General features: G+C 43.0%; 1 protein-coding gene across 10 annotated transcripts in view; it reads left to right on the forward strand.

The window, feature by feature from the left end:
* The window catches only part of TCF7L2 (transcription factor 7 like 2), a 41,504-nt gene extending 33,501 nt beyond the window's left edge, over positions 1-8,003 (forward strand). For 8 of the 10 annotated variants that reach the window (XM_018069327.2, XM_018069328.2, XM_018069319.2 and 5 more), the window contains 2 exons: positions 93-165; positions 5,745-8,003. In XM_018069327.2, coding sequence (XP_017924816.1) covers positions 93-165; positions 5,745-6,174 — 503 coding nt within the window. In that variant the 3' untranslated portion in view covers positions 6,175-8,003. Of the gene's footprint in view, positions 1-92; positions 166-733; positions 807-1,666; positions 1,692-5,744 lie in introns of all 10 variants that reach the window. The other 2 variants (XM_025894793.1, XM_018069324.2) reach the window with 2 other exon arrangements.
* Positions 8,004-15,056: the final 7,053 nt, after the last annotated feature.

Consider the following 15,056-nt stretch of genomic DNA (forward strand, 5'->3'; position numbering starts at 1 on the left):
TCCTTTTCTCTCTTCCTCTCTCTCTCTCCCCCCTCTCCCCTTTTCTTTTTTTTCCTCTCCCTTTTCTGCTCGCTTTTCTTGAACTCATTCAGACCTGAGCGCTCCTAAGAAATGCCGAGCGCGCTTTGGCCTTGATCAACAGAATAACTGGTGCGGCCCCTGCAGGTGTGTATAGTTTTCCCAGACTCGCTATGGCTGATTTGCAGCTGGTTTATTTGGTACTTTCCCCTTTTTTTTCTCCTGCCTTGTTGCTTTGTAGCTCTGTGTTGTGATCTGGAAGACACAAGGGAGTGGGACACTGCCATCAGTTATCGTCTCTCTGAAAGAATTTTGCTTTTTTTTTTTCTTTGTTGGTTGTTTTTTTTTTCGCCTTTCTCTTTGCTGCTGCTAGCCAAAAACCCACTGTAAAACAGCATCAACCATAAGCCCATCTGATCTGTGGCTCAGCCACACTTCTGCTGTCCCAGCCTCCACCCAAGGAAAGTCACTCCCAAAGCCCTTGAGTGCGGTACCAACACCAGAACAGGCGCGTGGCTGGGTCGGAGGTTTTTTTGGTTTTCCTCTGGCTCATTGTGAAAGTCCTGTTTTCTTTCCTGCCCTTGGTACGAGGGGAGATTACCAAATAAAACGGAGGTGACTGAAAGCTAAACGTAGCTGTAGCTAAGATGACGCAGACCAAATGAGCTCTATCCACCATTGTGTTGTATTTTTTGTGTTTACCTTATGCTAACAGATGCAAATACTCCAAAGAAGTGTCGGGCATTGTTCGGGCTTGACCGACAGAGTTTATGGTGCAAACCATGCAGGTATAATACTACCCATTAGGCCTTTGGGGAAATAAAAGCAATCTGTCCTCTTAGTGCATTTGTGTGATTTTATTTTTTTAATCTTTTTTCCCCACTCCCCACCTTTCTCTTTCCCACAGCATCAATTGCTAATAATCTTTGATCTTTTGAATTTCTTGCTAATTTAATGCCATTTTCTCTCTTTCTTTACCAATAACCTCTCCCTGGTGGTAGAACTGGGAACAAGAAAACTCAAAGTCCTTAGAGCTGGCAATTTTTTTTTTGCCTTTTTTTGGTTATTTTTTCCAGATTGCCAGCAAAAATAGTGTTTAGCTGGATAGTTTGTATTTTGTCTTTCATTCGTGTCTATGCTGCCTCCAAAGGCTTTTTAAAAGGTTCTGGGATCTGCAGCACTAGTGTTTTTCTCATGATCAGAGATGTAAAAGCCAGTGTTTACAGCTTATAATGTATTCATTTTTTCGGTATCATCTGCAGAATCAAATAGCCACCTGTAGGCTTCCATGCCTCAATAAGGTTTATGTATATACCATTTTTTAAAACAATCTGATGTCTTTTTTTTCTGATTCCAAAAATAAGTTTTTTCCTAAATTTTATCCCTATGAGTGAGCTGTAAACATCTGTGCTCTAAACAAAACTAATTGCAACTTCAGTAACACAGTTTCCAGCATTAAAAGGAGATGAAAGATATCAGAGAGCCCAAATTTCGGCAGCCCATGTTCTACTGGAGTTTAATTCCATGTGTAACTCAGTACGTACTTCTTTCTTGGTGGAGGGATACCGAGTAGTTCTTTTCTCATTCCTTTTTCCTTATATGATCGCATTTGGTTAAATTTGTTGTTTCTTTATTCTGATACAAGCAGTCTTTGAATTTGGAATATTATGATGGTAGGTATTTCAACCCAAACCGCTCTCTTTGTGTAGTGATTCCTCTCCCACATTTTCCCCTCTTACTCATGCCAGTCCCATGTGCTCCATCTCATTTAGAATGTAGATCAGACGTCCATCGTATTTTGTGTATGCACGCAGTCTTGTTTGTGCTTAGTGTCGAGGAAAACACAGATCGAGGGTGGCGGTGTGTGTCAGTATATACCAGATAAGGCACCAGAAATGACTTCAACAGGTTGCATATAGTCCCATTTGAGACACGCTAGTTGGGCTCTTAGATATCAGTACCAGTATGTATGTTAAACAAGCTTGGAAAGCAGCAGTTTCTTAAAGCTTAAAGGAAGTAGGGTTCAGTCCAGAAGAGCTGGATAGCTACTTCAGTGTCAGGAGGCTCGAGTCTCATTCTAGCCAAAGACTCCCATGCTGTGTTTAGTTAGGCTCTATTCTGTGGTTAGCTCGCTGCACACTATCAGCTGATATTTGTGTAGTCTAGAGATACAGTATTTGAAGCATGTCAGACTCAGTGTGCCAAGTACCAGAACTGGGGGCACATCATGTTTGTGTTGTTTTATCTTTCCCTGGCTGCTTAAGTAAACAATATACTTTTAAAACTACATTTTATCAGCAAGGGGACTTTTTATTTGGTCTATACAGTGCTTAGGTTACATGGGAAGCATAAACCCTCTCTTAACTTACGCCAAATTTTGGTCAGAAGTCTTTGCAGCGCATCAGGGACAACTTCAGTGGTATAACCGATAGCTTTAGACTTACTGATACAGAGTTAACTGCTTTTCTTTTTTAATTTGGGGTTGTTTTTTTTTTCTTTTTTTTTTTTTTTTTAATGCATGGAGGCATTTTATCACTAGGTGTTAGTTGTAGGTATTTCTCTCCTAGTTCTGGTCCTAACCATCGTAACATTGCATTTGCTAGCATGGTAGCATTTTTGTAGTGCATCTTAGGTGCTAAAGATGTCCAGTTTGCTACTGTTATAAAAACTGAGACATCTTTGCTCACAACAGCTGAAGAAACTCTTGTCATCCTCTGTGGCTTTCACTCATGGCAATTGCAGCATTACAGGTTTCCTGGTGCTGTCCCAGGGCTAGTTTTAAGGGCAGCACAAGTGGGGTCAGGTCTGTTGGTATTTACCAGACTGATGGAGCAGCTGATGTCTTCAGAGCGACACGCAGGTGAATAATCCTCACTAGTGATTCTGAGGGGGGATGGGTAGTATTTTTATTACAGCTTTTAGGAGAGCAAAACTGAGGCACAAGTAGTTCCTTAGATTTTTACTTATTCCCCTTCACCAGAGTTGCCTGGTGTTGTTCACTTCTGTTAAAATTAGTCTTGCATGGGGTTTTGCTGTCTGTGCCTTTTGTCCCACATGTACATGTCCCACATGTACATGTACATGTACATGACCAGAGGTAGCACATGGTGGGATTGACACAGTCTGGAGAAATGTCTCCCCCCTTGAGCCATCATAGTTGAAGTAAATGGCTTTTCAGCGGCCACACTGTTAAAGAGTTTAATATACAACAGAAGCAGAGGAAGCAATCTGCTCCCTTAATACTAGTCAAAGGAAAATTACTTCAAGTAGCAGAGCAATGAGTTTAGTTTTAAAAAGGTTGTTAACTTTGCAGAGTTGAAAAGTCAGGTAGACCTGGTTTAAGGCTGCTTTGCCATGGAGGCTCTTTCTTTCAGGCCACAGAACTTAAATAATATTAAAAAAAAATTGAAATGCTGGCATACTAGATTCAAACTGCCTCCAGTTAAATAATTAACTGCCTTGTAGGTTCAGTTAAATGACTTCTGGATCCCCATCAATGAGGCAGGCAGAGCTTGAGTCTCTGCTTGCAAGTAATTTTAATTTGATGATGGAGAGGGAGTCCTGCACTCTCCAGATTGTAAGAATGCACCTTTCCACACAAGTAATATTGGTGAGCTTTGTGAAGCTTCAACTGTTCTGCTTTGCCACTGGAGCTGTACAGAAGGTCCAGACATGAACTGTCCCCCAGGTAGCGCTGCACAGCTGAAGCTAGAAAGTGGTGAGAGAGGAGAGGGGAGAAGGAGCAGCAGAACTGTCTTTAGTCAAGAGCCAAAGACTACCCGTGGTGTTTGTTGATTGTAGAAGAATTAACAGGTTCTGTTTTGAGCCCACCAAATTAATTTTTTCTGTCTTTTAACGTTGCTCTAATAAAGCATGGTTTACAGCCTTCACTTGCTGTCTTCTATCTTTCTTTCTTTCTTTTTAACATTTAAGTTGCATGGTTGTCTTTAGTTTTTTAGCATGTATTGATCTGCAGGCTAACGTGGTTAAAACTCTAATAGCCCTAACCCCTTACCTTGCCATGTGGAATGTGGAGCAGAACATGAGTCTCTGGAGGAAGGGATATCACAGCACTGGTCCCTCACTGAAGATGGTAAAAGATGGGTTGCCAGGGTTGTTCTTCCCTTCCTGGCTGTGGGACATGATATTTTTTACTTCCAGGATCAAGCTGGTTTGATCTCCCTTGTGGTCAAGAAGCATCTAACCCCATTGCCTAGATGGCAGAGCTTGGTTTAACCCAAGCACTGTTACCATACATAGGGGAGAACACTGGTGACCAGCAGTGGATTTGGGACACCTGTGCAAGTGAGGAATGTTACCCAGTGACCCTCAGCTGCTGTGCCACACTCAGGCACTTCCTCTGATGGAGTTTCTGAGCTGGGGCAATGTATCCACAGGAGGGGCAGAGCAACCTACTCCTTCACGGTGGCTTTGTGCAGCTTAGCTGAGCTTCCAAAGTTTTTGTGGCAGAGCTGCTCTAGGCAGACTTTGTCAAATGCCTTGAGCTGTATTACAGTGCTTCAGCACTTCCCATGGAAAGTGTGCTTGTGAGTAGGAGGGCTGGAGAGCCAACATTCTTAGGGTCAAGGTGACCACTGAACATCATTCTGCCAGAAGCTGTGGTTGTTCGCCTCATTATTTCTGTCCTACTGCTAGATTTGTCTTGCATATACTTGGCAAGAGAGATGGTGTGAAACTGTCATCTGTTTTCATTGCTCCTTGGCATTGTTAAGTGGACAGAGGGAGGAGAAAAGATCTCTGTCGGGTCACTTATTTATTAGAAGGTGAGCGGCTCTTGCGAGACTCTCGTATTCCCTGGTGTGAAATAAGCTCCATGTTGCTCTTCACCTTTGTACCTGTCATCATGCTTTTCACCTACTGAAATTGGATCCCACTCTGGAGTTACATGGATGGCCTCTCAGAGGAAAATTCCCCAAAATACAGATGAGCAGCTTCCCAAATCTACCACTCTCCCCTAAAACAAAAAGTAAAACTGAGTCGATTTAAAGCCACAACCTGCAGGCCATACAACCAGTTATTCTTGTTATTTTGGATCATGCTCTGTTTATCCTGTTCTTTTCCTGTTTTTTCTTCCGTTTGCTTTGTTTGTTCGTTTTGTTTTTATTTCCCCTCTCTCTCGTTCTCTCTATTATATATATCCCTCCTTTCTGACTCTTGACATTTCTGGATTTGGTGTGGTTCTTAACAGAGGAGAAAGCAATGAGCGGTAGTTTGCAGCTGTTCTTGCCTCCCAAGGGCAGGGCATCGTAAGAGACGACAGGTGACACAGGTGTAGCCCTGTTGAGTTGGACAGCATTATGGGACATCTTGAGATACCATCAACTATCCAGAGTTTTTATTTTAGAAGGATTAAATTTCTTTATTCTTTTTTTTTTCCATGGAGGAAAGTTTGCAGATTAGCACAGTGGGCTGCAAAACCCACTTATCTGATTTTCTGATTATTAAAATAAGGAAACGAGGCAGCCTGAAAAGGGGGGGGATGAAGACACAATTGGTGAATCCTTTCCAAATCTTTTAGCCAAGGGGAGGTTTCCAAGTGGGCTTGGTGCCGAGAACACCCCGCCAGACCCCCAGGATGGCACGTGGGGCCAGGGTGCCACCCATGCAGAGCCCAGAGTAGCAAATGGATGGCTCTTTGCTTTAGATAACTGTCTCCATCAGCATCTCTGCCCTCTATTCACAGATAACTCTCTCCCTGTTTCTAGGAGAAAAAAAAAGTGCGTTCGCTACATACAAGGTGAAGGCAGCTGCGTCAGCCCACCCTCTTCAGATGGAAGCTTACTAGACTCTCCTCCGTCCTCCCCTGCCATGCTCGCCTCCCCCTCCAGAGACTCGAAACCACAGACTGAACAAACACAACCCCTCTCGCTCTCATTGAAGCCCGACCCACTGGCACACCTGGTGATGATGCCGCCGCCATCCTCGCTCGTCCTCGCCGAGAGCGCTGCGAGCAAGCCCGGCGCCCTGTCTGCCGCCAGCTGCCCCAACGGGGCCCTGGACCACCCGCCGGCCGCCCTCCCGCCGGCCGCCGCCGCATCCCTAGCACAGCCCTCGACGTCCTCCTTGCATTCCCACAGCTCGCTGGCAGGGACACAGCCCCAGCCGCTCTCCCTCGTAACCAAGTCCTTAGAATAGCTTTAGCCTCGTTAGCCCTTTCGGTTTTCTTCGGGGGGATTGAATTCTGTTGGTGTTTGGGGTTTTGGTTTTTTTTTCCTTTTCTTTATTTTTTTTTCCTTCTCCTCCTCGTTGTCGTCCGCTGTTTGTCGTCGTTTCTTGGTTTTGTTTTTAATTCGTGCCATGTGGCTACATTAGTTGATGTTTTATCGAGTTCATTGGTCAATATTTGACCCATTCTTATTTCAATTTCTCCTTTTTAAATATGTAGATGAGAAAAGCCTCATGATTCTGCCAAAATTTTTATCAACAGCTGTTTAAAGTCTTTGTAGCGTTTAAAAAATATATATATATACATAATTGTTATGTAGTTCCAATAGCTTAGTTTTAAAGACTGATTTTAAAAATTAAAAAAAAAAAGAAGCAATTTTGAAGCAGCCCTTGCCGGAGGCATTGGTTCTTTATTATTTGTATTAAATACGAGCTTGCGAACCAATCATTTTACATCTGGTTTTTAAACCTTTAAGGGCACAACGAATGCAGTGCCGCTACTACTTCTTTTTTTTTTCTTCCTTGTGTGAAACAACCTTTATTGTGATGTTACTTGTTATTGTTTAAATGTACAGAAACAAAGGGTTAAAAAATGTGTTAATATACCTTGTTCCATGGTGTTGTTCTTTTTGGGGGAGGGAACGCTACTCAACAATTAAAAGTATCACAACGCTATTGGACCAGTAGTATTTATTGCTTTAGAAATTGCTTGTTGTATCTGTATGTTGTCCCTTTTAAAATGTTTTTTTTCTTCCTTCTTTTTCCTTGAAACATTGTATAAAGGGTTTTTTTTTTCCCTTAGTGTAAGCATCTTATATATAACAACTCATTTGTACAAGGTTTTTAAGTTTATATATAAATGTGTATATATATATTTTTTCCGGGATTTTGTTTTTGATTTCTTTTCGTGATTTTTTTTTTTTGTGCTATATGAAATACAGTTGCCACCAAATGGACATTTGCAGATGCATTTTTTCAAGGATCAATAGTGTAAAAAATAAAATTGCTTTAAAAGCCATTACACACAAAAAGACTTGAAAATTTAGCAAGGGAATTTTTAGCAATGCTGTTTGGAAAAATAGCAAGGTCCAAATGTCTCCCGTTCAGAACTGCAGCTGAATCCCCTGCGACATTAGGACTGTAGGCTGTGTGCAAAATTTTTATGTGCCAAAATTCTCAGTGACTTTTAACTTTCTCCCGACAACTTTATAATTTTTTTTAATGCTGTAATTTTTTTGTTCATCATGTTTTGCTGTGATGTTACATAGGTAGATATGTATGTAGTTTTAATGTCACCTATAACAGACGTGTTTGGTAGCAGATTGTCCGGAAAGCATTTAAAATGAAGAGGTATAAACCCTTAAGGGCCAAATTCTGTATATTAGATTATTCATAAAAGGAAAATCAGACTGCCACTTTTATGTACACTTACTACATACAGGTAGGTAGCAAACTTAAAACAAAAAAAAAACTAGGCATGTTGATGTTGCAAAAAACGCTGTATAAAGCTGAAAAATTGTTCATCTGTTCATTCAGTGCCATTGTAGTTGACATGAAGCGATTGTAAAACTGTCTCAGATTTTTCTCTGGTTTATTAAGATGCTAACTATAACATTTTTTGTGAATACTTTGAATGTTTCCTAACAGTTGTGATGTTACTGTTCCGTTTTATGCTCTTATTCCGATTTTCATTTTTAATGGTTTGGAAGCCATTTTTTGTAATGAATAAATGTTCATGCTGTACAGTATCTGTAGCATGCAGTTCTGGATTAATAAAAGCAACTTAGTATGTGCAGAGATGACTTGTCAACTCATTTATGCGTTGACTGCACTTTATCTGGCCAGAAAGATTTACAGGCCAAGTGGAAAACTTCCTGGAAAAAAAATCTGTGAAAATTGTGGCAAGTTGCAGCCTGTTCTAGTTGTGAGAAATCCCGTTTCCTTCGGGTTCCCATAGTACTGCCTATGAAATGCATTTGCACTGACCCTCTTCCTGCTCAGCACACTTTTGCATGAATAGCAATGATTGAAAATCCTTTTTATTTAAAGGAAATGGCACATGATTTGGCAAAAGACAAACGGCATGTGGGCTAAAGGAATGTCGTCCTTCTGTGTGAAGTGAGCCTGACTGGGGGACAGGAGATCAGGGCTGATGATAACCTTTAATTTTCAAATATTTCTGTTGAACCTGGTGATCCCACAACACAGGGCTACAAGGGTCACACAGGAGAGCCCAGATAGTTCTAATTAGTCAAAGTCCTTATGCTGGCCTGAGGGTTTATCTCCTGGACACAGATTTAAGTCCAGTTTTGCACTTTTTTTTTTTTTAAGTGCAGTGAGCCCTTGCAGCACAGCCTGTTCTTAGTGCTGAGCATCCAGCATCCAATTGACACAGCAGCGCCTGCAGATGCTGTGGGATGGGAGTGAATTTACATGCAAGAATTTTTATTACATGGTTGATTCGTTTGGGTTTTTTAAGCTTAGTGGGGATTTAAACGTAATTTCCAGGAATCTGTCACAAGTGGATGTCACTACAGCCCCAGTCATCTTGAAAATCTCAGTCAGAGTAATTCCTATGGCACTCGAGGGCAATGGAATGTAAAGGTCTCCAAGCAGGTTTGTGCAGGTACATTGCTCAGGTAGTGCACTTCAGTTGTCTTGATGGGCTCTGCAGCAAGGGTAAGTATTCTGCAGAGACGTGGAAACAGGGCCATCTTGGTAAGTCCAGTCCCAGTGCTGGGACACTGCTGTCCCTTACTGTGGGGTCCAATAAAACCAAAACTGGCTACAAAGTGTTTGCTGGCTGCAGAAGGAGTTTGCTTTGTGAGGGGCTGGGAGGCACAGGGCGAAGTGCTAAATAATGTTTAAACAATATATAGTGCTTTAAATTGCTAAAAATTACTAATTTACACGCCAGAATCCTTTTGTTTATTTGTTTGCTTGTTTCTTTAAATGTGTTAATGAAGGGCAACATAACTTGCTTCTTATGTCCCATTAGAAGGATTTAGTCGTGGTGAATTTTTTACCAGGCTCCATTTATCTCCCTTGATCCAAAGCCTGATGGTGTTTTTGTTGTGGTCTAACATTATGCTCCCCTTGACTTCAGCAGAACATGTCCCCTCATCACCCATGACAGGCACATGGGCAGTGTGGGTGGGACAGGGCTCTGTGATGGAGAAAAGGACATTGCCGTAAAGCCTTTGTGGAAGGTGCCAAATTTTGCTGTTGGTAGCCAGCAAATTGAATGCAATGCTCAAATAACTCTCCTGCTAGTTAAGGTTTCTAGGGAATTTTTTTTTTCTTTTTCCTAAATATTTTGACTCTTGCTAGAGCACGGCCATCCATCAGCCAGACACATGTGCTGCATCTCTACTGGGGATAGCTGCTCTCTTCTAAAGTAAGGCATAGTGCTCCAGGGAGATCTTTGAATGCCATGATTCAAAGTAGACACCATCAAGGTATGATTCATATATTCAGCAAAATACTGTGCTCTTTGCTCGCTCCTTTATTAGCAAACTTTGGAAAGCAGAGTCCAAAAGCACCGTTCCTGCACAAATTGGTTTTCCTTCTGTGGTGAGAGAGGCATGTGTTCAAAAGATACGCTGAACAGAGCTTGCAAGTGGTGGATAACTTGTACTGGGAACTTGTTTGCTGTGGAAAACAATTGTATATTCCTGGGAAAGCAACTGCTTGTGTTTCCTATAGGTTGTGCCATGGCTGTATCCCTTACAGGGTTTATGCCTTCAAATTTGCCTCCAAATTTCCCTTGCTTTGAGGAACTGAGCTGGGTCAAGAAAATTCCCGTTATTTATATGTACTACCTTTGTGCCCAGCAAACGACCCCATCACTCCAGGTACACTGGAAACATGGTGAAAAGACATCCCTTCCTATACACTGTAGGTGTAAAATAGGGTAACAGACCCTGGGGGTATGACCTGATCACCGTGTTCACCTCCAGATCCACAGAAGTGAGGGCAACTTCTTGAGTGGGGAGGTGACAAACTGGCATGTTCTGTCCTTGTACAGGGCTGCCACAGGACAGTGTGGAGCCCTAGTACAATAGGTAATCAACTGTAGCTATTGCTTCCCTCTGTTTTTATGGACTAAGGCAAGGAAGGAAGTCAATGTATTGCATGTTTGGGAGACATTTATTTTCTATTAGTTTTGTAAATCTCATTTTTCACTTAGTGTATGGAATTTTAAGAAGTCTAAGCAATTGCTGACTCAATAAAGCAGTGCCACATGGTTTTAAGCTTTGCTTAAAGAAAGGAAAGGCAGGAAAAAAAGAGCAATCTTTAGAGTCCTGTTCATTTCATTAGACCATAAAAAAGATGTAAAGAGAATTTGCAGTAAAATAGTTGCATAGGCCATTGCAACAATCATGAAAGCAAAATTATTATTATTACTATTATTATTATTGATGACAATACTACTACTACTACTAATAAAAAACAACATGTGTGACAGTGCTGCCCAGCTATGTCTGGCATACACGTAAGAGCACTTTATCACCTAAGATTCTGGGTAAAGGTTTTGGATGCTGTTTTGAAAGAGATACTCCAGCTAAAGACTAAATTCAGTACAGGACCAAGATTAATCTTCAGTGATCTTTGTTGGACGGGAAATCAAAAGCTCTTTGAGCCTTAAAACTGTGAATATTTTAATTTGCTCAGAGATTGTAGCAATTGCTATATTATAAAAAAAGGGTAGCTACTTTGGCATTCATTTTAAGATGTCCTCGGAAAACATCTCAAGACTTTTAAGGCAGATCAGCTATAAGTGAATGCATCCCAAGCAGCCATCATTGTCAATAGTGTCACCAACACATTTAGTGTAGTCTTCCAATCCCTGGACCAATTTTTGTCTGGGATCAATCAAAAATATAATTGCATAACTTTCATCCATGATCTAGGAGTTGTTCCTTTTCTGAGGTTGGAAATGCTTTTAAATTTGGGGTGGGGGAGTGTTAGTCTGGACCTCTAAGACATTTGAGAACATGAAGTCATGCTCTCTGTCCATCTGTTTGACCCTCTCCTGATAATTCTTGGATACTCTGGCATTTTGAACCAGATTTGACAGCGGCAGTCAAACTCTCAGAGATGATAAAGTCCCTCTGAGTTCCAGGGAAATCTCTGCCGGCACTGAGAAGAGAGGCTTTCCAGATCCACTGCTGAAGAAAAGGCAAGGATAGCTCAGCTGTTATCCATTCTTTCTGGCAGCATCCAGATGGCCAATTATCACACGTCTACTTCTGGACCAGCATCTGCACTCTCCTGCCCAGCTGGCAGGCTGAGAAGATTAGGTAGGAGACATGGAGAGCATTGGGATGTTGGAGGAAACAAGGGAGAGAGTTAAGGGTATGGGGAAAACTGGAAGGACTGCAGCTGCAATATGTAATATTATGTAAGACTGCAGTGGGGAAGCAAGGGGAGGGGAAGGACAATGGGGAGATAGGAGACACATCTGCTGGACACCAGGCCTTGCTAAAGTTGCCGCTCACGAAGCAAAGCTGCTCTGGAAAAGTAGGCGCCGTGATGTTACCAGCTCCTTGTCTCACTCCCTCAACTTAGTTGCTCGCACCAGCTCACCCATGGGAAGCAGAGCCCGGCTTGGGAGGTACCTGCTGGCAGGGGCTGTGGCTGGACAGGCTTGTGATGCCCTGGTGGGGACCCCACTTGAAAGGTCTACAGGGTGGGAAAGGCTCCAGGTGTTTCTGCAGCTCTGTAGCATGGTGAAGACTTGAGCTGAGTGTGCAAAGCAAGAAGGGTGGGGTTTTATTCGAAAGAGAAAAAAATTGTTACCTTATTTGCAAACAAGTTCATTTGTAGTAGCTTGTTCCCAGGCATTAGCAAGCACTCTGGTTTTAATCTTCATCAGAAATTGTCTCCTTTGCTCCCTTATTTTGTGTTCCCTTTTAAATATGCTGCTGGGGTATTTTTGAATATAACTGTATCTTTTTAATCTGTTCCACCCGCCCCTCCTCAGCCCCCACTGCCTCCCTGCCTGCTCCTTCTTCAAACTTATATAATGGCACATTATACAAAATAGCTAAGCAGGTGGTATTTTTAAAGACAGTGAGTGAGCATTTTTTTGGCCTAAATTTGGAATGAAACAGATGGATTTTAAGACTCTGCTTTTTCTATGAATAGTAACCGTTGTTCTCCACTGCCTTAAACACCAGTTTCAAGACCACCTCCAGCAACCAATCAGCACGCTGTTATTTAATTATAACAAAATTCTTAGCTCTGTCTGCTGCTGCATGGGCAAGTGGGGGGCACTGGATCAACTTCTGGAGCCAGGCAGACTTGCCAACAATAATTTTCCTTTTCCCAGAGGGCTGAGGGGGCCTGGAGTGGGTTCCAAGTTCTTCCTAAACTGGCTTTTCAGTTTGGGCTCCCTGACAGAGTGCTTGAAAAGGGTTATAGAAAGGCAGATAAATGCACTTCTTGTTGCAAGCTTCTCTGACAAGCCAGGCCTCCAGAACAGTGATCTCATTCCTGCCTTATTATTAGTGGTGCCAGATTTTTTCCATTAACAGGTAATTGAGTCGAAACTAAAATAAGCAAAGTTTGTTTTATCCAATGCGTTTTCTTGCTTGCTTGTGAAAGAAAAATACTTTAGAGAGGGGTTTGCTTTTAATGTTCATGGAAATGTGTTTACATCTTAGAGATTCCTCCCTGCTCTAGTGTAATTAACCTGACTGGTCTTTTTGTTATTGTTGTTTTGATTTTTAAAGCAAGGACATTGGTGAGGCTTAATTATTTTTACAAACAGTTTGAATTCCCTGGGACCAGCAGAGTTGAAGTTTCCCATTCTCTGCGCAGCCACAAGCGTTATCCAGCTCCCGTGTGTGTACATCAGTGTTATGGGCCTGGCTTCATCCATGGCCCCAGAGGGGGAGCAGGAGCAGGATTCCAACAGGATGATTCCAGGCACCACTTCCAGGCTCAAAACGAGCCTTCCCTTCCAGAGAGACTGTGGGGACACTGCTGGGACCAGCCAGTGTCTTGTTTCCTGACTTCAGCAGGATCTGTATTTAGGAGGGTGAAAGGGGCAAATGTAAAATCTGGGCTATATATACTTCTGCTCAGGTGACATTGCTTGTAGAGGAGGAGTGAAATATTCTACCTGTCCATGTGTCTCTGTGTGCAGGGATCACCTCCAAGATAATTGCCAGCACAACAAAACCTGAGCAATTCCTCAGCCAACAGCTTCAGATGTCTCTGTGCAGCCAGCAGGCCCCCTCCTCCCCCTCCTCTCCTGCAGGAGAGCCAGCCCTACCCTGCCTGAAAGGCAAAGCCCTCAAGAACAGAATGTGAAATGCTGCAAGCCCTTGGGGACAAGCATGTCCTGCAGGGAAGTTTCCACGAATGAGGATGTCTTTCTGCTTTCTGAGGCACCTCTCTGATGCCTCCCAATCTTCTGGGCTGGGCTCTCTTGGGGCCACCCTACACATCAGGCAGGGAATTCCCTCTAAAACTCAGGGACTGATGCCCAGTAGCAGAGCTGTTTTCTGACCAGTCTTGGGCATCTGAGACAGGTGCTTGTGGGGTCAGCTCTGACCTCACTTCTAGGGAAAGCAGGCGCCTTTTTTGCACCAGTGTCCTGGAGCAAGCAAAATATGTAGAAACCTTCCATCATTTCAGCTACTAGTTTATCAGGAAACAGTTAACAATGCTGAAGAATAGAAAAGTTTCGTGTTTGTGGCTTTGCTCTTTTGCTTCTCTTTTCAGCTGTCCACAGAGGTAGGTGCCTGTTCTGCTTGCCCTTGTGAAGCAGGTCATGTTTTCCAGCAACACGGGAACTTGGGCACTTTGTCCACAGACTGATATCCTTATATCAGCCACATCTCCATGTGACCTCTTCTCCAGCCCTTTGCAGTGGAGCACAGGGATGGGAGCATTACAGAAGGGTCATTAGACGTGGGGGAGGTTGAGCACGCTGAGTGCTGAGCGCAGGCTGTAGGATGGGGACTGTGGCATGTCCTGCTGCAGTGAAGACCCCACAGCCAGGCAGGGGCAGCGGGTGGCTGCAGAAGCGCTGAGCATGGCAGCAGTGTCTGCCTGCCCAGGTGCCTCAGCCTTACATCCCCTGGGCTCTGAGAGGCCAATTAGCAATTCACGGAGTCTGTTTCAGCACAAACAGGACCCTCAAATAAAACCAGAAAGACCCATACTTTACAGTCAAGTAGATAATTGTTTCTAACAGGAATTTCAAATATTATCTCATCCTCTGGGCAGGTATTGCTGGGTCAAATACCCCGAGTGCGAGATGGCAGACTGAGACACAATAACCCCAATCTGCAGTTGAACACATCCTCTCTAAAATAGAATTTAAAGAGGTTTTGGTTTGGTTTGTTTAATCACACAACTTTTTGGGGTTTTCTTGCTGGAGAATTTAGCCAGCTTTCATCTCATGTAGGTCAGATGCTGAGACTGGTCTGGCAGTGAAGCTGCAGTAGAAATCAGGTGGGTGACATGGGAGCTGTGGTCCTGTGATAGCCCTTGTCTGGGTGGAGGGTCCGTGTGGGGAAGGAGCACACCAGAAAAGGCTTGTTAATGTCTGAAATTAAACAAGATGCACAAATTACATTCCTGGCTGTCTGGGATATGCATTAACCAAGTCCCTCAGTTTACCTGGCTGTAAAATGGCTGTAAAAGAGATGCAGGCACAAGGCACACTGCCTGGCACAGTTCATATTCTCTGTAATAAGCACATTCAGAACCTTCACAGCAAAATCAGGGTTGCCACAATAACAGGAGAAAAATTCCTTCTCTGGTCACTCATCTCAAAATATTTGCTTCTCATTGGATTTTCTGGGATACTCCTTGTTGCACTAACAGTGTAGTTT

The sequence above is a fragment of the Manacus vitellinus genome, unplaced genomic scaffold, assembly GCF_001715985.3.
Source record: "Manacus vitellinus isolate BGI_N305 unplaced genomic scaffold, ASM171598v3 scaffold_15_pilon, whole genome shotgun sequence".
NCBI classification, from domain to species: Eukaryota; Metazoa; Chordata; class Aves; order Passeriformes; family Pipridae; genus Manacus; species Manacus vitellinus.